Source organism: Coenobita brevimanus, chromosome 57 (assembly GCF_032717465.1).
Source record: "Coenobita brevimanus isolate Jiangsu-jjx chromosome 57, ASM3271746v2, whole genome shotgun sequence".
NCBI lineage: Eukaryota > Metazoa > Arthropoda > Malacostraca > Decapoda > Coenobitidae > Coenobita > Coenobita brevimanus.
Window position 1 is genome coordinate 7,219,332 of NC_137010.1, and position 26,769 is coordinate 7,246,100.

At 41.6% G+C, this 26,769-nt stretch overlaps 2 protein-coding genes across 2 annotated transcripts in view; one reads left to right on the plus strand and one right to left on the minus strand.

Moving 5' to 3' along the window:
• LOC145402163 (RNA polymerase II-associated protein 1) overlaps positions 1-14,504 on the minus strand; it is a 46,894-nt gene extending 32,390 nt beyond the window's left edge. Inside the window, exons 1-3 of the mRNA XM_080274282.1 lie at positions 14,357-14,504; positions 7,637-7,738; positions 6,457-6,590 (exon numbers count right to left, since the gene is read on the minus strand). Of these exons, the coding sequence (XP_080130408.1) occupies positions 6,457-6,590; positions 7,637-7,738; positions 14,357-14,504 (384 nt within the window). The remainder of the gene's footprint in view (positions 1-6,456; positions 6,591-7,636; positions 7,739-14,356) is intronic.
• Positions 14,505-16,024: 1,520 nt separating this feature from the next.
• Positions 16,025-26,769, plus strand: part of LOC145402083 (MTOR-associated protein MEAK7) — a 35,353-nt gene continuing 24,608 nt past the window's right edge. Inside the window, exons 1-3 of the mRNA XM_080274191.1 lie at positions 16,025-16,156; positions 19,774-20,004; positions 22,793-22,942. Of these exons, the coding sequence (XP_080130317.1) occupies positions 16,025-16,156; positions 19,774-20,004; positions 22,793-22,942 (513 nt within the window). The remainder of the gene's footprint in view (positions 16,157-19,773; positions 20,005-22,792; positions 22,943-26,769) is intronic.

Sequence of the window (26,769 nt, forward strand, 5' to 3'; positions counted from 1 at the left end):
CAGGAGGAGCGTAGGAGCCCGGGGCTAGGCAGTTGGTCCTGACATTTAAGATGAGAGTGAACAACCTCACTCATCCCTGAACGGCATTACATGAGCAATAAACCCCAACCATTCCTTGGATATAAACCTTCGCCAGCTCAATCCGATTGGAGCACAATAATTACCCACTAAACCACCAGACGCCAAAATTTGGTTATATGGTTACCACCCAGTGTAGTAAATAGTTTCCTGGTGTACAGGAAACCATTTGGCTTGTCACTCAGTGTAGAGTCACCCACAGGCAGAAGGAAGAGAAAAGAATGAAGGAATGAAAGACAGAAGAGGGAGTGTTAAGTCACCCGTAGGCAGAAGGACGAGGAAAGAATGAAGGAAAGATAGAAGAAGATGGAAGGAAAGAAGGATGGAGGTTACTCTCTCTTATTAATCTTTTCACCACTCTTTTCCTCTCTACATATTACAATCTCTTCCGTCTCTCAACTTCTTCCCAGTCCCTGTTTCTCATCCACTCACTGTATGCTTTCTTCTTTTGTGTCACAGCCTCTCTCACCTCTTCATTCCACCATGCAGTTTCCTGCACCCCCTTTCGTCTTTTCTTCACCCCACACGCCACCTCACAAGCTGCACAGATTTCTTGTGAATATCTTGCACACACCTTTCACTTCCCCCATCTGCTCCAATCCATATTTACCCAATCGCTCCTCCACTTCCCTCTTTTATTATGCCTTTTTTCCCTCCTCTTGTAACTTTTCCACCCTCCTTGTATGAACTACTTTCTCCTCTCCTTCCCTTCTTTTATTTCTCCATTTCATTTGCACCTTGAGTCTGACCACCACTTTGGTGGTGGTAAGAAAGTCCACTCCCCCAACCTCTATATACTCTTGCATCCATTACACTCTTGCATATTAAGTTTGAGGCATTTGGATTAACTACTGTGAGTAGCAAAAGAGGTCTAAGCAAAGTTTCTACGTGATTATTTTCCATATTAATGCTGTACTGTACTGCAATTCATCGATCTCCATATTGTTGACATTGTACTGTTACCAGGTTGCTGCTACCCTTCTTGTGGTATGTTTGAGTTTTTTGTTTGTTTAGCTTAGTTTGCAAGGCAGGTTACATTTATGACTTATTTTTAAGCCAAGTTAGGTCACACATTACATCGTGGTGCATAAAAAGCATTTATTTCCTTTTAAATGCATGGAACACAAACTTTGCATATTTGTAAATTGTGTACATATATTTTTAAAATCTGAAAGCTGTTTTGATGATGCATGCACTGCGCTTTGAACAAAGTTAACCCAGCCTCCAGTGATTCTTATGTACTGAATCTGATGGACAGTAAGGCCTCATTATATGGTTCCATTTTATTTACTTTTTTCTTTATTTATTTCATCCCTACATGTCAAGTGGGGTTGGTGGAGGATTAGTGCCCCTCCCTGTAAAACAATTAACTCTAAGCCATTGGCCACCCCGTCTGGGATACATGGCGTCTGGCAATGAATGAATGAAATGAATTTATTTATTCAATTTTGGACTCTACCTTACTCCATCCTTAAGTGGGAAACATTGTCTGGATAATGGTAATGACGTTGCAATTCTGTCCACAGTAAATTACAAAATGTCTGCCCCTGATATAACCATTGCTGCCTCTTAACTTGATTTACCATTTTTCCATATTTACAAGAATAGGTATCATGGTATTTAAAAATAAAAAGTGGTTATATTTTGGAATCTGTTGCCGGACATATAACGAGAGCATATTGCAATCATCAGGTAAACAGTTAACCATCATTTGGGGAGTCTTGATTCTGTACTGACTGACCGGTAGAAGCACAGCTTATTAGGCCAACAAGTTCAATAAGTCAAATCTCTGTAAATTACTTTTCCCCACATGTGGTACTGACATTCATTAATTGGCTTGTAATACTAAGAATGCAGTGTATTGTATGTCATTAACCCCTTGAATCTGGTGGTGTATTGTTTTTGTAGATTACTCCTTCTACCCACAGAAAATTTTGTCCGCTTTAGAAATTCCTTTTTGTAGCGAAAAGGTTAATGAAGGTTGTATCCAACCCCTCCAGCTTGAGAAATGACATGATAATCTGAATAAAACGGTGTGGCATTAGGGAGAATATAAAATACATCACTGGACTGAAGGGGTTAACAGAGCAAGTTGCATTAGTTATAAGGGATGTGTAACCACAAACTGTCATATTGTATTCTGCATCAAATGACACGTGTATGTTATGTGTAAAATCTAGCGAAGTCATTTAAAAGCGATCACCAAAACTCAGTTCCTGATCCGTCATGGACAAGAATATTATACACATTATATTTATATATATAAATTTTATGTTAAAATTAGTGATGGACAGTGTAAATGCTTGCTGTTGAAGTGGGTCTGGTAAGAATGCTCCATTGCTGTATGTGAACCCTTGACTTGTCATTTTTTTCTTTTACCTGATTGAGTTGAACCATTGCTGTATGTGAGCCCTTGACTATATAGCATATATATATATATATATATATATATATATATATATATATATATAGCATATATATATATATATATATATATAAAACAAATAACTCGGAGTCAAATGGCCACCCCTTATGGGATTATGGCATCTGGCAATAGATAGATAGATAGATCCATTACACACCTTCTCATCCTTTCATTCACACACACATAATCAATCACTGTTTTCCGTTCATTCAGTTCACCACCCACCCTTTTCATCACTCGCCACGTATACCTATGGATCATTTTGTGCCTGAAGAGGGTATCAGCTATCACCAACCCCTTTCTGGCACAAATGTCCACTAAAGCATTGCCATTCTCATCCATCTCTGCAGGCACAACCCACTCACCAACTACTCCATCCACCTTCACATTCCCTTCTTTTCCATTCATATCTCCAATCAAAAACATCCTCTCATTCCCTTCAAACTTTTCCATGCATGATTCCACATTTGTCCAGAACTCTTCTCTCACTCTGCTTGCACGATCTTGCGTTGGAGCATTCTTGCACACAATCGCCCACATTTGTAGTCCAACTTTCAATCTTACCCACACAATCCTTGATCCAACTGATCCATATTCTCTTATATTCTCCTTCCATCTGTTACTCACAACAATACACACTCCTCCTTTTGCCCTCTCATTCTCACCTACTCCCATCCATATACCCCATCCATACTCCCATTCTCTTGCACTCTCACCTCTCCATTTAGTTTCAGTTAATCCACATACATCCACTTTTGCACCCTCAAGCACCTGGACAATCTCTCTTTCTTTCACCTCTTCATCTGCAATATCCTTTGTTTGGTCCTTAGTCGTCACCTTTAGGTCAGTCCTGGTCCGAGGCTTCTTGTTCGTATTTTCAGTTAGTTGTTTTCCGGGGAGGGGCACTAACCTTCTGCCAACCCACTTGTTGTCATGTAGGGAACACATGTTGCTTTGTTATACAGTTAAGGTTACTACCCAGTGTTGAAAATGCTTTCCTGGTTTACAGGAAATCATTTGCCACTCAATGTAGAGCTACCCTAAAAACAGAGTACCACTACACTAAGTGGGTGAATGATGGGTGTCCCCACCCACCACAGTTTATGTAAAAAGACTTTTGTTAATCCCTGTGATTGGATTCAACTCACTACTAGTCAAGGATTGATGCTGATATACTGTATAATGTGGATAAAACTGCTCTCCATAAAATAAAGAATGAACCTTCATTCTTTCCTCATCCTTCTGCCTACGGGTGACTCTACATTGAGTGACAAGCCAAATGGTTTCCTGTACACCAGGAAACCATTTACTACACTGGGTGGTAACCATATAACCAAATTTTTGGCGCCTGGTGGTTTAGTGGGCAATTACAGCACTCCAGCTGGATTGAGCTGGTGAAGGTTTATATCCAAGGGATGGTTGGGGTTTGTTGCCCACATAATGCCACTCAGGGATTAGTGAGGCTGGTAACTCTCATCTTAAATGTCAGGATCAACTTGCCTAGCCCCGGGCTCCTACACTCCTCATGGGGCTACGTAGGATTGGATGATGGATGGATGGATGGATCGATGGATGTATAAGTACAGTGTATGACAACCACCTATGGTATGTAGACAGTACAGTGTACTGTAGTGGCTCACATTACACACACTAAAAATGTCATGCTTTTCTACAGTAGATATTAAGAGAGTATTCTGCCAAGTGTTTCTTTATTCACCTTGAAAAGTTAGGCACTAATAGTTCTCAGGTTTAAGTGAGTAATGATTTTTGGTCACAGAGTCTCCTACCATGCTAAATATTCATTCCAAAGTTACACTCAAAGGTGGGCTTCATTTACACACAAAAGCACTAGCAGCTTACTCATGACTGCCCATACATACTGTACCTACCATCAAAAGACATTCACAATCTCTCCCTGATTTACCACCTTTCCTTTTCTTACCGCATCTAACACGGTAAAGAGAGAGAAAGAGAGAGAGAGAGGCACAAGGATGCCGACATGGTGTTTATATGTATGTACGGTCACGTAAGCACAACATCCATTAGCCTTGCAATATTGGACACCAGGCCTTAGAATAGAAGCTATGGGCAAGCATGGGGGCAGTGTGTGGGTAGTCAGGGACGAGTGAGGGACGAGGTGACATCGATCCTTGGATTTACTAGACGGAGACTCCAAAAGGGTGGAGTTCAAGTGATGTGCGACTCCTAGGCCATCCTGTGAAAGTGTTACTGCTGTGAGAATATTACTTCCGTGAGGGACTAATGTTGTGTACTTCACACCCCTACCCACACACTGATACTGTAAGACGAAAATTGGACCCACCGCAAGTGAGTTGCCCTTGCTTACTTTTAAGAATGCTTATTGATCTGCACGTGGTTGATGTCATGACATAATCCAATTATAAATGCAGGAAAGTAAGGACGAGAATTAAAGAGATATGTGTATATGAAGTAAACTTTGGTAAATTGTAATTATGTGTATGACCAAGTGTTATAACAATGACGAGTGATGCCATTATAGCATACTGAGATAGTAAAGTTGCAATTCCAGGTACGACCGAATAAATAGTCGAATTCAGCTGGGCAGGTTTCATCACCCCGTTTCCCCTTCCAAGGGTGCAGGCAGTTACAACTTTAGGTAGAAGAGCAAAGCTGCAAATATTGTATAGTGTAGTAACGAAGAAACATAGGTAAAATCTATATGTAATGCTTTTTTGTTAACTAAAGGACTATTTTGCTGTAAAAACTGAACTTAAACAAAGTTGCCTGATGACATTCATCCCATAATCATCTCAGAGTTATTGTCACCTTACTGCCTCCACCTACTATCTTCTTTTTTATTACTTGCAATGAATAACTTCTTTATTTAGACTACAGTGAGAAGAGCGAATGTAAAAATTATGGGCAAGTGAAGAATGGATGAACTAATGGTTGTGAGCAGTTTGTGCTTATGTTAACAGCATGTGTACATGACATATGTACATAAACCTACACAACCACCACACTTACATACAACCAGTACAGTAGGCCCCATATACAGTGCCTTACGCTTAACTCACTGCTTTCGGCCTTGCATGTGTGTGTGTGTGTGTGTGTGTGTGTGTGTGTGTGTGTGTGTGTGTGTGTGTGTGTGTGTGTGTGTGTGTTTGTGTGTGTGTGTGTATGTTTGTGTGTGTGTGTGTATGTTTGTGTGTGTGTGTGTGTTTTTATCATTTCCCACTCACCACTTACTACTCTAAACCTTTAGTACATTTCAGTAAGACTGGTCTTTATCAGGCTGCAAAACAGTACAGTAATGAGGAAACAGCACTCTTTCACAGTGACTTAGGCTATTCAATAAAAATCTTGAATAAAAAGTATACACGGTATTACCAGTAACGTTTCTTCCATTTGTATCCAATATACTAATATTGACAGTACAAATTGGTATCAGGAAAAATGAAAAGTAGGCAATATATTAGTTTGGCAAAATGCATTGGCTACAGCACTACCTCCTCCCCATCGTTTTCGTTTCGTTTTCGTTTTTAAAGGCTCCAACATGCTTGCATGTGTCGGCCTTGGTCACCTAATGGCAGCTCTCCACGCTGCACGATCCATTGCAGCCTCCCTGTTCAGTCCCTTAACCCTAAGGTCACACTTAATGACCTCGTCCCATGTCTTTCTCGGTCTACCCCTCATAACCCCACCCCCAATATTAACACTTCTCACCTTCCTCACCCAATTATCATCCCCCATCCTCTCCACATGTCCAAACCACCTCAATCTACCTCTCCTCATCACAACACCAATACACTCCAGTCCCATCCTACCTCTTAACTCTTCCATTGTAAACCCAGCCCCTCCAGGCCTTGGGACGCAGGGATCTCCCAAAATAAATCAAGAATGTATCACCTACAGTATTACCTCTTCCCCCCCCTCCCAAAAAAAGTAGAAGAAATACATAAAGCACCGACCAGGTTGTCAAGCTTGAAAGGCCGAGGAAATCCATATGGCGACGGCGTGGGCTGCCATTGATACTGTGTGGGGTCATCTGGCACTAAGCGCTCCACCACTCTCCCCAGCACTGCAGCTCCTCCCTCACGTTTCACTAAACGGGTTTCAAACATTCAAAGGGATAATCTGCACATGGGAGTCTTGTTAACACCTCTTCCTTACCAATTTAAGACTGTATACAGCATTATACATTCATTTTCCCTTAAATGTTACAAAAGCAAACTAAAGTAATACATAAAAGATACAGTACAATAAACATGAAAGATATTACTATGGTGTAATATGCAAAATAAATTATGGAGGAAGAAAAGCTACTATCTTTATCATCATCATCATCATCTGACCTCCTTTCTCACCTTAGAGCAGGGTGAGGAGTAACAATGTCTAGACAGCCCAAATTTGCCCAAATCAATGGGCCATGCTTCCATTCACTCACCATTCAAGCCCCCAGAATCCTGGCTCTATTTGATATGCCAAAAACATTCATCACATTCTGTGGCTTCACATGAATGTATCCGATAGAGTCTTTAGCCCTTAAATAATACAGATCTTACAGTAACACCCTGTGGTTTATTTTGTCCTGAACTGACAGTGTTTGCAGTAACCCCCACATAACACTATCTTAGCTACTGCACTCATTGATCCAATCTAATCTGACTTAAACAATGCTCTCCTAACCAAATTTAACCCATTGGCACCCAGTGTCCTGTGTCATGGACAGAACTGGGCATTTTCAAAATTTAATAAAGAAGGGAACAATGGGGTAGGGACCTATAAGCCAATAGGCAGAGGGTGGTATGCTTAGTACCCTTCCACCAAAATCCCATGCAGAGGAACTCTGGGCACTAATGGGTTATATACTTGCAAATCTATCAGATTCTTTAACCCAATGACGCCCAGTATCCTGTGTAATGGACTGAACTGGGCATTTTCAAAATTGAATAAAAAAGGGAACCCCTGGGTAGGGACCTATGAGCTTTGCGACTATAAGCCGATGGGCGGGGGACGGTACGCTTAGTACCCTTCCACCAAAATCTCGTGCACAGGAACTCTGGGCACTAATGGGTTAACCTACTCTACCTGAACCAAGCCTACCCTTGCTGACCAACCTAACCTCCCCAAGCTTTGCCCACCACTGACCTGCCTCCTTCAATACAGTATTGTCGATGATGCCTTCCTTTTGTTTCTTGGCTGCACGTTGTTGGCCAAACCTTGACCTTGGCACTGACCCACAAATTGACTCTGTAAAATATTCAGCAATTAGTTTCTGTCAGGAACAATAACTATAAGGTTAACCAGTCTGTGGTGTCATTTACAAGCTGAAGAAAATAATTTCAAAGCAAAAATAGTACATCTGTAAAAGATGCCATTTTAATAATGAGTCATGGAGTATGTTTCTCACCCCAGCAATATGAGAGGCCTTTCCTATGCTGATTAATACTGCAATGAATTAGCAAGAATAAAATGAAAAAGACATCATCATTCTGAGGGCAACAATCCACGCAGACTGAGGACACTTTTTCATTTTACTTATTCTAATAACAGACTTGATTCAGCTTACAAGAGCACCCGATAGTAGCGCTGGACAAGTCTGAAGATTTCATTATTGTGTCCTGGCAACCTACCGGTCAACAGTGCATCTGATTTCGTGAATAACATGATATAGGTTAACACGATAAAATTGTTGGTCTATTTGGCCAATATATAATATGATATAATACAGTAATCTGTAGCAGCCGTGGCTCAGTGGGTTAGAGCGCTCCGCTCTGACCGTAGGGTCGGAGGATCGAATCCACCCAAGGGTCATTGGTAGATATCAGTAAGGGCATCTGGTCATAAAATGCTACACGCTCCAAACCAAAGTCCTCTACCCAGGGGCAACGCCTTAGCCCTTATCCAAAAAGGGGTACCTGGCGTAAAACTCACTTTTATAATACAGTAATCCCTCCACTATCCTATGTAACAGAGCCAATAGCATGTCCGGAAAGTGGGTCTGTCCGAATAGTGGGCCTCTGCCTCCTGAACTGGTACTTATGGACCCTAACCCAGCCAAACTTTGAAAGCCATCTAAATACAGTAACTCCCTACCTGACATGCATAGCCCCTATTTAAGACCCTATTCACACCAATAATGGACATAAAGCATGAAATAAATGAAAAGGAACTGGAGAATGAGGAATCAGAAGTGAGTATGGAAAATATTTAGCAGTATACAAGGTACTTACAGCATGTCTGTGGCCACCTCCTTTAAGGCTCTGGCAGTGGTGAAAATGCTCTTGACACACGGACAGTAATCCAGTGTTGTGCTACGCTTAATTATTTGCACTGTGAGTTATAATTGTTTAACACTGCACATTCTGTTCTTAATTGCGCCACACCAGTTTCAACCGCCACTTTGCACTCCACACTTAATCCTTTGCACTCTAAATTCTAATTTCTCAACACTGCAAAACACTGTAAATTCCCACGTGGTCTAGTAGCAAGGTATTGCAGTTTATTCACAAAAACGAGCACATGCGGCATCCATTGCGATGAACATCTACTCACGACGATGGTTAGGTGGTAACAGGTGAGGGAGGAGGAAGGAAGGGGTGGAGAAGCCATGCATAAACAGAGCTGTTCGCCACTATGTGTGAGTTTCAAATTGCGGGTGGAAAAAAATTCAGATTTTGTTCTTTTTTTTTTTTTTTTTTTTTTTTTTTGGCCATTTTTGGGTTCCGAAGGGCAGGCCCACAATGTCCGGTAAGTGGGGAGTTCGGAGGGTGAGTGTCCAGATAGTACAGGGATTACTGTACTGACAAATATATCCTATGCGTAGGATACCATATTACAGTATACACAAAATCGGATACACTGTTGACCGTTTCGTTGCCTGGGCACGCTAATGAAACCTTCGAACTCGTGTGCTGCGACTATAGTAGAAGAGTGGTTCTCAGAAAGTGGGTTCTATGTAGTTCAAAACATTGGAGAAAATAAAGAATTCAAGCTCTATCCTGTGTATCTCACCCATCCAATTTTTGACTGGTTACCAATAAAAGCTCCCATGATTTAACCACAACAATCTCAAAGCACTGCTTTGTACTTTCATCACTTTAAAGTCTGGAATGTGTTCTGGTGAAATGCTACAACAGTATACTTAGTGAATCAACTTTAACCCCTAAAGACTGCATTTTTCTGAAGCTATCTTTCCCTTCAGCCACAATTCAGGGTTGCTTTTTCAACATTTATCTATCAAGGTAAAAATATTTTTTTTTACAGATCTGAAGAGCTTGAATTTATACATCTGAAAATGCCAATCTCAGTCCTCTAGGCCTAATGGTTACCATAAAACCATCAATCAAGATTATAAGTCTCCCCTCACAGTAAGAGTGAGAAAACAAAAACCGATGGAAACCTAATTTTTGTAGAGAATCTTACCAAAATCAATGAAATAAATGTAAAATATGCTTCTGTTTATGAAGCTAGGTGTAGCATCAGTAGAGGGAAAAAAAAAAAAAAAAAAAAAAAAAAAAAAAAAGCAAACAAATTTTTTCCAAACTAAAAAAATTCAGCCAAAAACTAATTTTCGGTAAAGAACTTTATCAAAATTAATGGAATCAATGTAAAATATGTTTCCATTGGTGAAACAAGATGCAGGCATGAGCAAGCATGAGTAAAAATAAATAAATAAATAAATAAATGAAAACACAGGTGACAGTAACGTAGGCAGAGGCTAATCATGGCAGGGAAATTACCCCCCTGGGGGTAGGGGGGGTTTTCAAGAATACTCCCCCAGTATCCCTGCTTGTCGTAAAAGGCAACTAAAAGAGTTGGCGGAGGGTTAGCGCCCCTCCCTGGAAAACAACTAACTAAAAAAACAAACAAGAAGCCTCGGACAAGGACTGACCAAACGATGACGACCCAGGACCGGACAAAGGACTTGGTAATGGCTACGTGGAATGTAAGAGGAGCGAATGAGGAGATGAAAGAGAGAGAGATTGTCCAAGAGCTTGAGGGTGCAAAAGTGGATGTATGTAGAATGACTGAATCAAAATGGAGAGGAGAAAGTGTGAGAGAATGGGAGTATGGATAGGGTATATGTGCAGGAGTAGGTGAGAATGAGAGGGCAAAGGAAGCAGTATGTATAGTAGTGAGTAAAAGATGGAAGAAGAGCATAAGACAGTATGAATCAGTTGGGTCAAGGACTGTGTGGGTAAAGTTGAAAATTGGAATACAAATGTGGGCGATTGTGTGTGTGTATGCGCCAACGCAAGATCGTGCTAGCAGAGTGAGAGAAGAGTTCTGGACAAATGTGGAAGTGTGCATGGAAAAGTTTGGAAGGAATGAGAGAGTGTTTTTGATCAGTGATATGGATGGTAAAGTAGGGAATGTGAAGGTGGATGGAATAGCTGGTGAGTGGGGTGTGCCTGCTGCAACAGATGAGAATGGCAGTGCGTTAGTGGACATTTGTGCTGGGAGGGGGTTGGTGATAGCCAATACCCTCTTCAGGCATAAAATGTTCCACAGGTATACATGGCGAGTGATGAGAAGGGTGGGTGGTGAACTGAATGAGAGGAAGGCAATGATTGATTATGTGTGTGTGGATGAAAGGATGTGAAGTTGTGTAATGGATGCAAGAGCTTATAGAGGCTGGGGAAGTGGACTTTCTGACCACTACTTGGTGGTGGCCAGAATTAGGATACAAGTAAGATGGAGGAATAGAAGAAGGGAAAGACGAGAGGAAGGAGTAGTTGCAAGGAGAGTGGAAAGGTTACAAGAGGATGAGAAAAAGGCAGAGTATAAGAGAGAAGTGGAGGAACGATTGGGCAAATATGAATTGGAACAGGTGAGGGACGTGGAAGGTGTGTGCAGGATATTTATAGAAGAAATATGTGCAGCATGTGATGTGGTGTGTGGGAGGAAGAGAAGACGGAGGGGGGAGCAAGGAACAGCATGGTGGACTGAAGAGGTGAGACAGGCTGTGGCACAAAAGAAGAAAGCATGCAATGTATGGATGGGAAATAGAGGCGTGGAAGAAGCTGAGAGGCGGAAGAGAGAGTTATATGTAGAAAGAAAGAGAGAGGTGAAAAGATTAGTAAGAGAGAGTAAGAGGAGAGTGGATGAGGAAATTGGAAGGAATTTGAGTGTAAAGTGGAGGGACTGTAAGAAGATGTTCTGGAAAGAGGTGAAGAGAGTAAGACAGGGTGGAAGTGAGGTTAGCAGGGGAGTGAAAGATAAAAATGGTAGATTACTAGTGGAGAAGGGAGAAAGAGTGAGCAGATGGAGAGAACACTTTAAGGAATTGTTGAACATACAGGATGGAAGTAATGCGGGTATAAGTGGCTGGGGTATGGCTGGGAGAAGGAGGGTGGTGAGAAGACAAGAAGAAATCAGTAGGATAGAAGTTGTGGAAGCAATGAAGAAAGTTAAATTGGGGAAAGCCCCAGGAATTGATGGAGTGTGTGGTGAAATGATGAAGCATGGGGGAGAGATAGTAGAATGGATGTGGAAGATGTGCAGATTGGCCTGGGAGGAAGGTAGAGTCCCGGAGGATTGGAAGTCAGGTATAATTATTCCCTTGTACAATGGAAAAGGGGAAAAAGAAGTGTGTAGTAATCATAGGGGCGTTTGTCTTCTTAGTATAATAGGAAAAGTGTATGGTAGGATACTTATTGACAGAGTTAGAGAAAGAACAGAGGAATTAGTTGGAGAAGAACAAGGAGGCTTTAGGAAGGGAAGAGGTTGTGTAGATCAGATATTCATTCTTAGATCTTTAGTGGAAAAGTTTCTAGAAAAGGGAAAGAAGTTGTATGCGGCTTTCATGGATTTGGAGAAAGCATATGACAGGGTGGATAGACAAGGATTGTGGAAAGTATTAAGAATACTGTATATGGAGTAGATGGAAAGTTGTTGAATGCTGTGAAGAGTATATATGATGGTGCTAAGGCTGCAGTGCATGTGCATGGTGAACTAAGTGAATTTTTCTCTTTGGAGGTTGGGTTGAAACAGGGATGTGTCATGTCTTCATTGTTGTTCAATCTGTTCATGGATGGGGTAATAAAAGAGGTACAAGGTACGGTAGTGGATGTTGGAGTGGCCCTGGTGAGAGAGGATAGTGTTTGGAAACTCCCTGTACTGTTGTTTGCAGATGATACTGTGTTGTTGAGTGAAGACGAAGGGGAGCTGCAAGGTTTGGTGGATGAGTTTGGGAGAGTGTGCAAGAAAAGGAGTCTAAAGGTGAATGTAGGGAAGAGTAAAGTGATGGTCTTTGAGAGAGGTGAAGCCAGTGAATGTACAGCGAGGTTGGATGGTGAGGAATTGGAAAATGTGAGTACGTTTAAGTACTTGGGTAGTGTGATGAGTAAGGATGGAGGTTTGGAGGATGAAGTGCTTGAAAGGGTACAGCAGGGGAGAAAGGTTGCTGGTTCTTTGAAAGCAGTGATAAGAAACAGGGAAGTGAGCATGGAAGTGAAAAAGTTACTACATGACAGTATTGTGATACCAACTCTAACGTATGGAAGTGAAGCTTGGACATTGTTGGAAGGACACAAGTCAAGAGTGAGAGCAGTGGAAATGAGTTATTTAAGAGGAGCCTGTGGAGTCACTTGGAGAGACAGGCTGACGAATGAGGATATAAAGAAGCGTTGTGGTGTGGATATGGATGTGACAGGAAGTGTTATGAGGAACACACTGAGGTGGTTTGGCCACATGGAGAGGATGGAGGGTGAAAGACTGACGAAGAGAGTGTATGTGAGTGAGGTGGAGGGGGGAAGAGGGAGGGGGAGGCCGAGGATGAGATGGAGGGATGGGGTGGAGAGGTATATGAGAGAGGGGGATGTGAGTTGGGAGCAGGGCAGTGAAATGGCAGGGGACAGGACGACGTGGAGGCGATTTGTTTGTGGCCACCCCAAACGGGATTGAGGCGTCTGGCAATAGATAGATAGATAGATATTCAAGAGAAAGGATAGGGAGGGAGGAAGGTGGAGGTGGGGTGGGGGGTCTTTGGTGGGGATGATACACACCTCCAATGCGGGGAAGGTGGTGTGGGGGGTATTATGGTAGGAGGAAACAAAAACAAAGTGATCACAGCAGGGAAACTGCCACATCATTCGACATGAAGTGGGGGGGGGGGAGGAGGGAGATCACCCTGGGGAGGGAGGGGAGATGAGACACCCCTCCAAATGATGTAGATGTGGTATTGGTGAGTAGTTTGGGTGGGAGGGAACAGCTGAGCTGGCTGCATCCAATCAGCCAGAGGGAGGTGGAGAAGTGGCTGGGGGGGGGATCCTCCAAGAGACCTGGTGAGCAGGCAGGATCTTCTTTCCCACTAACTCATCCCTCAGTTCTGACTGGGTAGGAACTATTTATGTCATATAAGGGGCTGGCTTAGTGCTCAGCAGTTTTTAACAGACCTTCTACGATTGTCATTCATGGGACTCTACATGGCAAACTGACAATCATCAGTCATAGCACTTTAGGGGTTAAGTAGGGCAAGCTTTTGTCTCATACTATTAAAAGTACACTACACGCTTATTTCTGACTTCAAACCAATTCTATTAGTGAACAAACAGCTACTTGAAGTACGGTAAAGTATAAAAAATAAAGTATTAATCAATCATCAATGTCTTGAACCCCTCAATCCAATGATGCATAATATTTTTCATCTTATATTTGCAGTTTCCTGATGATCCTCTTATTCAGTTTAGGGGAGGCATTTTGAACTGAAGGGGTTTGATATGACCATCAATAAATAAATACAATAATATCATCATATGGTAGCAAGAATATATTACCAGTAATACCGGTACATCATCTTAGTAACTGAGTTACAGTACATGAAAGAACTTTAAAATTGGACTACTTGAGACTGCCTCTACTAACTTGTTGAGTGAGTGGAGTCACCAGTCTTGCGCTTGTCAGGTTTGATAAGGGTGACATTCGGCTTCAGGGCTCCTTGGGAGATCAGATCCTCTTCTTCCTGCTGTAAGTCCTCGTCTGTTTCACCTGGGCGTGGCCGATGAAGCATCATTACGGATGCCTTGTGCTTCAACCTAATGAGGACAATCACATTCAAATCATCATACAAACCCAATTTTCTCTAGCTGCAAATACAGTACAGTTTATAAAAGTGGAATGGGTAAATGTACATATTACTTTAAGCAGCACAAGGGCCTAACGAATTCAATTCCTATTACTCATTTGTTTTCTGTACTTTCTTGGTGGTAAGCATTTGTTTTCTGTTGACTTTTTCTCCCTTGTGATCATCATGTTCCTTATGCCTCACCATTTGGAACAGCAGTCTTACTAAAACTTACTCCATTCTTGGTTAGGTTAGGTTAAAATGTAAGCTTGGAAGAGGTAACAAAAGGCAACAGGGACTTATGCTGGAGTAAGTGTCCGCCCTTACCGGTACCCTAAAGAAGCAGTTGATACAACGGAATGGACATGGCTAAAAACAATAACGAAGGGAATTTAATGTGAAACATTCATTTATCACTCACAAAATAACCAAAAAAATATGACTATCAAGATGGATTGATTTGGTAAGATGCTTCTGCTCTTCAAGTATAGCTTATCAGGGAACGAAATGGGATTAGACTGATGAATCCTTGTGGCCATTATGTTAACAGCTTCATATGACAACGAAAGCTTTTACAGTAATTCTCAGATTATTCCTCAGAGTCAGCCAGTGAACGAGCTGAACCTTGGTCTCAATATCGAGGACACTCTGAAGGGATTATACTTACCTTTTAAATAGTGCAGTGCAACAGGCAGATTAACAGCAACACCATCAAAAGTTGCAAAAAACATGAATATCATTCCATTACTGAAAATCCAATGAAAGTATAGTTTCTCATGCACTCCTTCAGTATCTTCGACAAAACATTACTTCGGGATTCCAACAAATGTTATCTACATAGCACTGTTATTCAAATATTATAAACAAACCATCAATTCAACTTCAGTTTGACATAATGAACAGAACAGGAATCCCTCATGGGTATTTTCGTGGAACGAAAATTACTATACTGAAAATGACGAGAAAACAGTAAACATCAACATCTGAACGCTTCGGCTAAATGAACTTTCGCCTTTAGAATTTTTTTTTTTTTAACTTCCCTGCCTATTCACTGTCAGTGTGAGTTTTGCTAAAATAGCAGTTTTAAGTCATTTTAAGGTGGTGTGTGACTCTCAAGAATTAACGGAGTGAATTAGCAACGATTTCGGCATGGCTTAGCTCAGTCTCATCAGGCACTTGGAACCTTGAAACTACTTTCCTTCCATTTCTGCATTATCACCGGTTTGGGATAGTTGTTAGTGTTCATTTTGTGGCATTTCACAGAGTAAGGTATCATAGATCAAGAAGTTTAGGGTGTAACATCACTTTGAAAAGAAGGTGCACTGATTCCCTGATTTTCATCCCAACAGAATTACTGAACTGCCAGTGGAGAAATGGTATATTAGCCTAATTGTTTCAGCCATTTCAGGTAGATTTTAAGATCTTACAAACTGAGATAGTCACAGTATACCTGGCAGTAATCATTGGCAATGGGTGGTGAAGCCAGTAAGGCTGATGTGGGGAGGAAGGAGTACTTGACTGCAGAGGAGCGTCAGAGTGCCTTGAAGACCCTACACAAGCTCTCCAAAGGTGGAGAAGCCCTATCAATCAGTGTGTTGGAGGTGAGATTTTTATTGGTATTTGTGTACTGTATATCTAGGCAACATAGTCGGAATTTTAAAAAGACTGGCTTAAACTAAAATTCCATCTATCTATCTATCTGTTGATTGCCAGACGCCATAATGCTGTAAGGGTTGGCCATTTTGAGTTATTTGTTTTACGGGGAGGGGCACTAACCCTCCACCAACCCACTTGCTGACACGTAGGGAGCATGTATGGTTTGGTTATATGGTTACCACCCAGCATTGTAAATGGTTTCTTGGCATACAGGAAACCATTTGGCTTGTCACTCACCTCACCTGGTTTACTCACCTGGTTGGCTACCCTACTACAATTAACAGTATGGCTCGGTAGGAATCTGCTTTTCAAGAAGTAGGGCAGCCCATACCTGCTGGCATGCCAGCTGCGTTTCCCATATACATCATCATCAGAATAGACTATTGATTAGAGGCTGAGTTTTGTGCCATATGCACGGTAGTTGCACTACTTGAAGGATTTCGAATTAAGAGTCGTAGTTATTCAATATAGTCGAACAGGATGTGACCTAGTTGTGAGTGGAGGGACTTTTTAAATGATGCAACTGAGTCAGCGCTAACAGCATCATCTGAAAGAGAGTTCCTGAGGTCTATACATCTGATGCTGAAAAACCTGCGTCTACACTCAGCTGAAGTGCGGGGCTTGGCCACCTTGAATCTATGGCCCCTGGTGCGAGTTAACGAAGGAAGAGAAAAAAGCTCAGGCTGTGCAATTGAGGACTGGCGATGGAAGATTTTCCAGCATTTAATGAGGTCAGCTCTGATGTAAAGCCACCTGTAAAGGAAAGGAAAGCAATAAGAAGCGACAGGAAAGATGGGAGAAATAGGAAGAGAGGAGGGCAGGGACAGAAAAAGAATGATAAAGGCTAAGGAAGAAGTAGGGAGCACTACATAAGGTGAGTGGATGATGGTTGCCACCACCTTTTTTAACCATAATTTACCCTGAGAAAAATGGATATACTGTACCTAGTAGTGACATTCAAAGTTGGAGGTGGTCAGGTTGACTAAGGGAAAGTAACATGTACTGAATTCTTAATAATGTAATTCGGTCAGGTTGAGCAAAGGAGAGTAATGAATTCCCATTAGTGTACAATAATTTTTCCATTGTTTTTAGTTTTGTGGAGGGAGGTGTTAATCTAAGATATTGTCCAGGGTTTTTTTCTTTCTTACAGCATTATGCCTTGAACAAAGTCATTTAACAGGAACAGCTCTTCTGGAATCATTTTTTAAAAATTATTATTATTATTATTTTTGGGAGTTTACCAACTCCCTGTACTGTTGTTTGCAGATGATACTGTGTTATTGACTGAAGACGAAGGGGAGCTACAAGGCTTGGTGGATGAGTTTGGGAGAGTGTGTAAGAAACGGAGTCTAAAGGTGAATGTAGGGAAGAGTAAAGTGATGGTCTTTGAGAGAGGTGAAGTCAGTGAATGTACAGTGAGGTTGGATGGTGAGGAAATGGAAAATGTGAGTACCGGTACTGTACATTTAAGTACTTGGGTAGTGTAATGAGTAAGGATGGAAGTTTGGAGGGTGAAGTGCTTGAAAGGGTACAACAAGGAAGAAAGGTTGCTGGTTCCTTGAAAGCAGTGATAAGAAACAGGGAAGTGAGCATGGAAGTGGAAAAGTTACTACATGACAGTATTGTGATACCAACTCTAACGTATGGAAGTGAAGCTTGGACGTTGTTGGAAGGACACAAGTCAAGAGTGAGAGCAGTGGAAATGAGTTATTTAAGGGGAGCCTGTGGAGTCCCATTGAGAGACAGGCTGACAAATGAGGATATAAAGGAGCATTGTGGTGTGGATGTGGATATGCTAGGAAACGTTAGGAGGAACACACTGAGGTGGTTTGGCCATGTGGAGAGGATGGAGGGTGAGAGACTGATGAGGAGAGTGTATGTGAGTGAGGTGGAAGGAGGGAGAGGGAGGGGGAGGCCAAGGATGAGATGGAGGGATGAGGTGGAGAGGTATATGAGAGATGGGGATGTGAGTTGGGAGCAGGACAGTGAAATGGCGGAGGACAGGGCGACATTGAGGCGATTTGTTTGTGGCCACCCCGTACGGGATTGAGGCGTCTGGCAATAGATAGATAGATAGATTATTTTTGGACTGTGAAGGAGCATTGTGGTGTGGATGTGGATGTGATAGGATGTGTTAGGAGAAACACACTGAGGTAGTTTGGCCATGTGGAGAGGATGGAGAGTGAGAGACTGACGAGAAGAGTGTATGGTATGTGAGTGAAGTGGGGGGGGGGAGTGGGAGGGGGTATGACAGGGGACAGGGCAAAATGGAGGCAGTTTGTTTGTTGCCACCCCTTATGGGATCAAGGTGTCTGGCAATAGATAGATAGATTTTTGGCTAATTCTTTCCCATATTTTACCATCAGGCTATTTCTTTTTTATCACCATAAGTACTTCTGTATGTATTTTTTTCAGTGATCACACCAGAGAGGGATGAAAATTAATGGCAAATTTAGATGCAGAAACTCAGCAAGAAAATAAAAAGATAAAGTAGAAAAACACATGAAACAAGATGGCTGAGATTGGCAGGAGGAGATAGAGATGTCAGTAATGTAGCTAATTATATTCTGTTGGTTGTGCAATGGTATGTGTACACTGTACCATGTCCAGTGCTAAGAATTGTTGTATCTCTCTCATACTTTAATGAGATACGTTTAGCCCAGGATGGCTTCCAGTTTCATCATCATCACCATCTGCTGGAGTTTGTGTTTGTGCAGGAACTTTGCCCACCAAGCGGAGCTCCCGCACGCATCACCGGCCCGTGCTTGGGGCTTGGTGGGATGTCTGACTCAGGCTGCGCTAGTGATAGAACATGTCCATTCCTGGACCTCTTAGAATAAATCTCAAGCTGGCCTTGCTGTTTCTGTCTCCCTCCTGGTCCTCACCCCAGCACCATTGTACTGATAATCATGTTCTCTTTGTCTCATTCAGTCTGCATTCAGGCCTTCATAATTGTCAGTCACATCCTATGGGCTGCCCAGCATCCTTAACAGGGTTGTTACCATTGTGGGACCAAGTAGTTCTTGAGCCTGTCATAGGCATTCCTTCATTTAGTTACTTCTCTTATTTGTTAGTCCTTTGTTTCCCCTTTCCCAGTATGTTACTTTCTGGTATATCGTATACAGTATACTGATTCTCTTATCATATCATACTGCCTTGTTTGTATACTGCCTCTCCTTCTTTCATCAGTGTTGCGTCATTTGTTACCAGGGTACAGTATGGTACCTTTTTCATGACCTGAGATGTGTTCATTCATTTTAAGTACCGGGTAGTTTTAACATCAGAGTATACAGTTTTCTGTCTTCCACTTTGTCAGCTGTTCTTTTACCAAACTTTTACATTCAGGATCAAAACCCTAGTCACTGGTATTTCCTTATGACATAATTTTGTCTGAGATTTTTGCTGACAGAGGAGTGTTTTGGTATTTTCTTAACTGATTGCCTTATTATAATTATAAACATCAAATCTAAAAACTGTACATAGTTTTCTGAGTTTGACATGATTTGTGTACAGTGTTACAGTATAACCATGTTTTAATCATTAAGAATTGGCTGCCCTTCAGAAACACATCTGCACCTACCTGAGCCCTGAAGCAGCCTCCAGACTGACAAGCCTTCTGACCAAACTACGCAGCCCCATGGGAAACAAGACACCTGTACAAAGTGTGGGATGTGGCATTGTGGTGGACAACCTGGGGCCGCTTGTAAAGGGCAGTGCAGAGAAACACAACTACCTCACCTACACACTGGCTGGTGGAGACAAGGATGGAGTTGACAGTGATGCTATTGTTAAGGTACAAAGTGTTGCCATGGAGTCAGTCAGGTGTATACAGTACAGGACAGTATTTTCATATCACAATATTTTGCCTCATCTTTGGTTGATAAAGTAAAATAATGGAACAATACAATCTTGAAACACAATTATGAGACTGGACAAAATAATCTTACTGTACTGTTATTTTCTTTTAATTTTTCTTGGAACGAATACTCACGTGGGCCTCTGGCCATTGGTTCTTTCTTTTCATTAAAGTAGAAAATACTCTGCCAGTGTTCCCATTTGAACTTTTTTTTTTTTTTTTTTTCCCATTCTTTGGCAACTCATATGAAAAAGTAGAATAGGGACCTGCTAGGTGAGCAGTGTGTGAAGAATGATGAAGGGAGGGTAGTGATGAACAGTGGGTGTAATAAAGATACATGGACATTACAGCTGATTGTTGAATGAGGAGTTTGACTGGGACAGGGAAAGTTTGGAGCCAGCAGATCCAGTGTTTGGCCCTTGGCCTTTGATTGACACCGCTACTGTGATTGAGGCAATAGGAAGAACACAGGTGGGGAAGGCAGCAGGTGTGTCTGGGTTGACTGCTGAAGTGTTGAAGGCCTCAGGAGATATAGGAGTGAGGTTAGTCACTGACCTGATACATATGATTATATATGAGTGTGTTGCCCCTGATGATTGGCTGAAGAATGTAATTGTAAATGTACAAGGGGAAGAATGATGACCTAAAAAAAGGAAATTATAGAGGCATAAAACTTTTAGACCAAATGGAGAGAGTTCTAGAAGGTATGATTAGAGAAAGAGTGAATATTGATGACCTGCAGTTTGGCTTTATGACAGGCTTCAGGAAAAATTATAGAAAAGAAATGGAATCTGTACTTTGCTTTTGTTGATTTGGAGAAGGCCTTTGACTGAGACCCCAGAGAGGTGGTGAAATGGGCAATGGGAAAGCTTGGGATCGAGGAGTGGCTGGTTTGGGTGGTTATGGCCATGTATGTGGGTGCTCACACTCAGGTAAGGGTGAATGGAGAATTGAGTGATGAGTTTTCCATGAATATTGGTGTGCATCAGGGGTGTGTTTTGAGCCCCTTGTTGTCAGTTGTGATACTTGAAGCCCTATCACATGACTTCAGAAATGGACTCCCGTGGGAGATGTTGTATGGTGATGATTTGGTGTTGATTCCAGAGAATGAAAGGGAGGTGGAGGAAAGATTTAGGAAATGGAAAGATGGTATGGGGCACATGGGTCTAAGAGTAAATCCAGATAAAACAAAAGTGATGGTATCTAGGGCTGGTGGCGGTACTGTCAAAGAAGAGGGAGAGTGGCCATGTGTGTTTTGCCACAAGGGCATGGGAAGTAATTCCATCTTGTGCAGTGTTTGTGATAAGTGAGTGCTTAAGACATGTAGTAGTATTAGAGGTAGACTGCGAGATAATACTGATTTCATGTGTGTGGTGTATCGGAGAGAGAATGTGGAGATTGCCAAGCTTGAAAGGATTAAACTTGCTGGTGAGTCTCTTAAGTGTGTGGAAGAGTTTTGTTATGTGTGAGACATGTTGTGTGCTGAATGTGGGACTGGAGCTAGCTCTGTGGCTAGAGTGAGGAGTGGTTGGAAGAAGTTCAAGGAGCTGTTGCCTCTTCTGACATTGAGAGGGCTTTCCCTCCGTGCTAAGGGATCTTTGTATGCAACATGTGTTAGGGGTGTAATGCTGTATGGTAGTGAGACTTGGGCAGTAAAGGAAGAGGATACTCGCGGGCTCAAACGTACAGAAATGGCATTGTTTAGGTGGATGTTTAGTGCGTCCCTGAGTGTGAGGCCTAGGGGGGCTAGGTTTACGATGGAAGAGTTAAGAGGGAGTATGGGACTGGAGTGTGTTGGTGTTGTAATGAGAAGTAGTTTGAGTTGGTTTGGGCTTGTGGAGAGGATGGGGGATGATAATTGGGTGCAGAAAGTGAGAAGTGTTAATGTTTGGGGTAGGGTTGCGAGAGGTAGACCAAAAAAGACGTGGGATGAGGTCATTGAGTGTGACCATAGGGATAAAGAACTGAACAGGGAAGCTGCCAGAGATCGAGCAACATGGAGAGCCACCATTAAGTAACCAAGGCCGATGCCTGCAACCATATTGGAGTCTTCAGAAATGAAACAAAATGAAATGATTGTTTGTAGGTGGCTAGCAAGATTTGACCCATGGAGGAACTATCGTAAGAGTGATGTTACTGTGAGCACGGTAACTAGATGCACAATTGTTACTCAGGCACAGTTTTCAGGAATTTGTTGGAGTAATTACTTGGTTCTGGCCTCTTCACTGTACTATTGCCAGCCCCAAAATGGTTGATCATGTTCCACATCTGTTCTAACCAGGGTTGGAAAAAACCCAGGTTTTGTACATGGTGGTTAAGTTGGTACTGTAATGTCTTTCTACAGGTCTCCTTATCCTAAGGAAATATGGGCAGTTGGATAATGCAGATAATGAAAATGTATAGAATTTTCATAATTCATTTCCATCAGGAAAAGCCAAAATACCTTACTTTGGTAATTAACCCCAGGTTGAGAACTCTCAATTTAGAAGAAATTGGCATCACTACGATGATGATGGTGATGGTAAAATATACACTACTGTATTTGTGAGCTAGTGCCGCTAAGTTTAGTATAATGTATAATTCTCTCATATTTAAGTAACCCCTCAGTACTAAATATCTTTTTTTAAATGAACAAAATAATCTGACCGTATAATAAGAAGCAATATATTTTTCATTGTACCATACTGAAGTTGAAGCCACTGTGACAGGAGACCATTCCAAACAGTACCTGGAGATGATCATATCATCCTTCCTGCGGCTGGCCACCAGCCAGCAAGGGTACCGGGCATGGCACAGCGGCTCGCAGGAGAATGTCATCAGGGTTAGTCGGGCTCTGCTTCATGACCTGCTCTATAGAGGAGCTGGCATCAAGGAAGTAAGTCCACACTAGATTATTTTGTTTGTTATTCTCATTGGTTTAGTTTTATGGTAATTTTAGTTGTAATTTTTTTGTGTACTGTATTTACCTAGTTGTGATATACAGTACAGGAAATGAGCTGTGCTCTTGGGGTTCCATCTCCATGTCCCAACGAGTCAAACTTTGCTTTAAACTCACTGAAGTTTTTTGACTGGATGATCTCTTTGCCCAGGCAATTCCACAGGTCATTGCATCTAAGTGGAAAACTATATTTCTTGATATCCTTCAAGCAGCTTGTCTTTTTCAGTTTCATTCCATGTCCTTTTATTGCTCCCCCATCCCATACAAACAGATCTCTGTCAGTTTTATTTACTCCCATCATGGCCGTGAAGACTGCAATCATGTCGCCCTGCTCTCTTCTTTCTTCTAAGGAAGGCAGACCCAGCTTTTCTATCTTGTACGATAGATCTGCCAGGCTAGAGACCATTTTGGTTGCTTCCCTTTGTATTCTCTTGATCTTGTTTATATCTTTCTTTTTACGTGGGGACCACACCTTTGCTGTATATTCTAACCTGGGGTGGATCATAGCCACTATCAATTTTTTCATCATCTCCCCATCCATGTATTGAAATGTCACTCTCCGACAATCTTGTTAATGTGTTTTTCAGGTGACAAATTATCCTGGACCTACACTCCCAGATCCTTTTCTTCTTTCCTCATGCTTTTGTGATTGGTTCCATTCCCATCGAGTAATTCAGTGATGGCCGGTTAGCACTTTTACCCATTTCCAATATTTTGCATTTTTTTGCATTGAATTTCATTTCCCATATCCGGCTTCAGTTGTAAATCCTGTCCAGATCTTCCTGCATCATTTTACAGTCCTCTTCAGCTTTCAGTATCCCCATGATCTTTGCATTGTTTCCAAACAGACTTGCATAACTTTTTATTCCATCCACCGTATCGTTTACGTATATGAGGAACAAAATGGGTGCCAGTACCGAGTCCTGTGGGACGCCACTTGTTACTTCCCTCCATCCTGACATCCTGTCCATTATTACTGTCCTCATCTTTTGATCTTTATGAAGTCTATCATCCACTCCAAGAGGTTTCCCTTCCTCCCATGTGCTCCAGTTTCCACATTAGTCGCATACACGGTACCTTGTCATAGGCATTCTCCAGATCTACAGTAAGTACACACAATTTACCCAACTTTCCCTCTCCTGTAGCATGTCAGTTCCCCTTGAGTAGAAGCTCAACAAATCAGACACATGACCTTGTATTTCGGAATCCAAACTGACTTTGTGCCAAAATATCCATCTCCTCCAGATATTTTATCTATCTGTCTTTCAAGACTCTCCTGCACAATTTTATGACCATACTGGTCAGGGATGCTGGTCTGTAATTCAGGGGTTCTTCCTTATTCCTTCCTTTGTTAATTGGTACCACATTGGACCTCTTCCATTCCCGAGGCACTTCCTTTTTCCATAGAACACATTCAAACCGTGAATCTTATCTGCCAGTTATTCTCTGCATTCCTTTAGTACCCAGTTACAGATCCCATCAGGCCCTGGGGTCTTCTTTACATCATGAGTATCCAGTACTTTATACACTTCCTGCACTTCCACTTTTATATCTTTTAACACTACATTTCTAGTCACTCCCTCCTCCTCCACAAAATCACTTTCCTCAGTGAAAACCAATTGTAAACTTTTGTTCATTATTTCAGTTTGCATTACTGCATCTTTTTAGACCTTTCCTTCTACTGTCAGCTTATTGATTCCTTTCACTGTTTCAGTTTGCCATTGACAGACCTATAAAACAATTTAGGTTCCTTCTTACGTTTGTCAATCATACCTCTTTCAAAGTTTCTTTCTTCCTCTCTACGGATTCATATATATTAATTTCTAGTTCTTTTGTAGTCTGCCTTTGTTCTATTGTTACCTCTCTTTCTCCATTTGTTCCATGCCACATCCCCTTGTTTGCCATCATACACCATCTGTTGAATCAATCCTTTTTGTAGTTCTCTCTCCTACTTAATCTTGGCACATATTTTTCCACACCCGAGTTGTAAAAGCCTAGAAAGACATCCTACTTCTGCATCTCTCTCCTTTCTCTGAATTCTTTCCAGTCCACTTCATTGAAAAATTTCCTCACTCCTGTAAGTTTGCTTTCCCAGAGTTGTATCTTCCATGCCTATATAGCTCATCTCTTGGTACCACATTCCCTTCTGTCATTTGGAACTCAGTCACTACATGATCACTTTTTCCTATAGGACACGAAACATTTCAGATTCAGTTACTTCAGGTTCAGTAAATCTAGTCTTGCTGATGTGTCATTGCCTCCATATCTTGTCTCTTCCTTGACCTACTGGGTCATTACATTATTCATAGCTATATGATCTGTCCCTTCTCCCCTTTAGGGCTAAGATGCGAATGAATGTGTTTGAGTGGATGAGTAAGTTGGGAGTGTGTTGACTAGTCTCGGCTACCTCCCTTTCCTTTGGGGGAAGCAGCCTAGGTATATAGTATAGTATATTTAACAATATACTGCCCCACAAATCTTCACTGCCTCCTGAGTCCCACTCCTCCCAGTTCGCCTCTTTACAATTAAATTCACCCACCAGGATTAAATTGTTGTTTTTCTCAGTCACTTTCTGCAGATGTCTAACCGTGATGTTGTCATTCAGCTTCAATCCATGCCCTTTTTGTAAGGGGGACATATGCTACTGCGATGTCTCTCCTACCTTTCCCTGTGGTTTCTAGTTTCATATTTATCACTTCTGCCCCACCTTCGCTTAGTTCCACGTTATCCACATTTATGCTGTTCTTCACTTCTATCATCACTTCTCCTCCCATATTTTTTTTTCTATCTCTTACACCATAGTTTGTATTTACCATCTCTCACTTGGATATCAAAATCCTTTCTTAACTTGGTCACTGCAAAGCACATAATATCTCGCTCATTTGTCCTCGAGAAATCGTTGTTTTCTTGCCTTGCCGAGATTAAGCCATCTACTTTAGCATTCGCCACTTTCAATCTTTTTACCTTGTTTTTTATTCCATCGTCCTTTCTTGCTCTTTCTTTCAGTACCACTTCTTCAATTTATGATCCATAACTCTCTAATAGAACTCTCTTCTCTTCCTCCATTCTCTGGTCATTTTTTATTTTTCTTAGCTTCCTTGACTGGCTCCATTATTTTAGCTCTTTTTTCCTCATTTGCATCTCCATATCCAAACATTCATGAACCCCTCCTTGTCGGCTAGTTTCTGTGTCTGGTTAACGATCTCAGTTACCGTGACCTGTGACTGAAACTTAAATTTTAGTGGCTGTGCCCTTCCCTGCTGGTATCTTCCCAGCCTAAATATGTCTTTAATTTCTTCTTGAGCTTTGTTTTCACCCTCTATAACTACTGATGTTATCTCTTTAGCCCTTCTCATTTCTTCTCCTTCCTCTTATGATCTTACAGACAGTTTTCCTTCAGTCTGGAAATCACGATTATCACACATTTTTTCTTTTCTGCTACGTTGCCGACTAGAGATTCTCTACTTTTTAGTACCCTAACCACTTCCTTCCCCACCTTTTTGTGGTTTTCCTTTCTCTGCTGTTCAAAAATCATACGTAGATGTATTTTTCTTTCCTCCTGAATTTTCTTCCGCCCTTTATGCTGTTACTTAATTTCTCTGATGTGTTCATCATGCATCCTTGTTTGTTATTCATGCTCATGAAAGTTTACACTTTTTCCTGTCCCATTCCTATTCCAGCTTCTTATTTTCCCTCTTGAGGTGTTTTATTTAATTTGTGGCAGATTCATTGCTCACTTTTAATTCTGTTACCTCTTTCGCTTG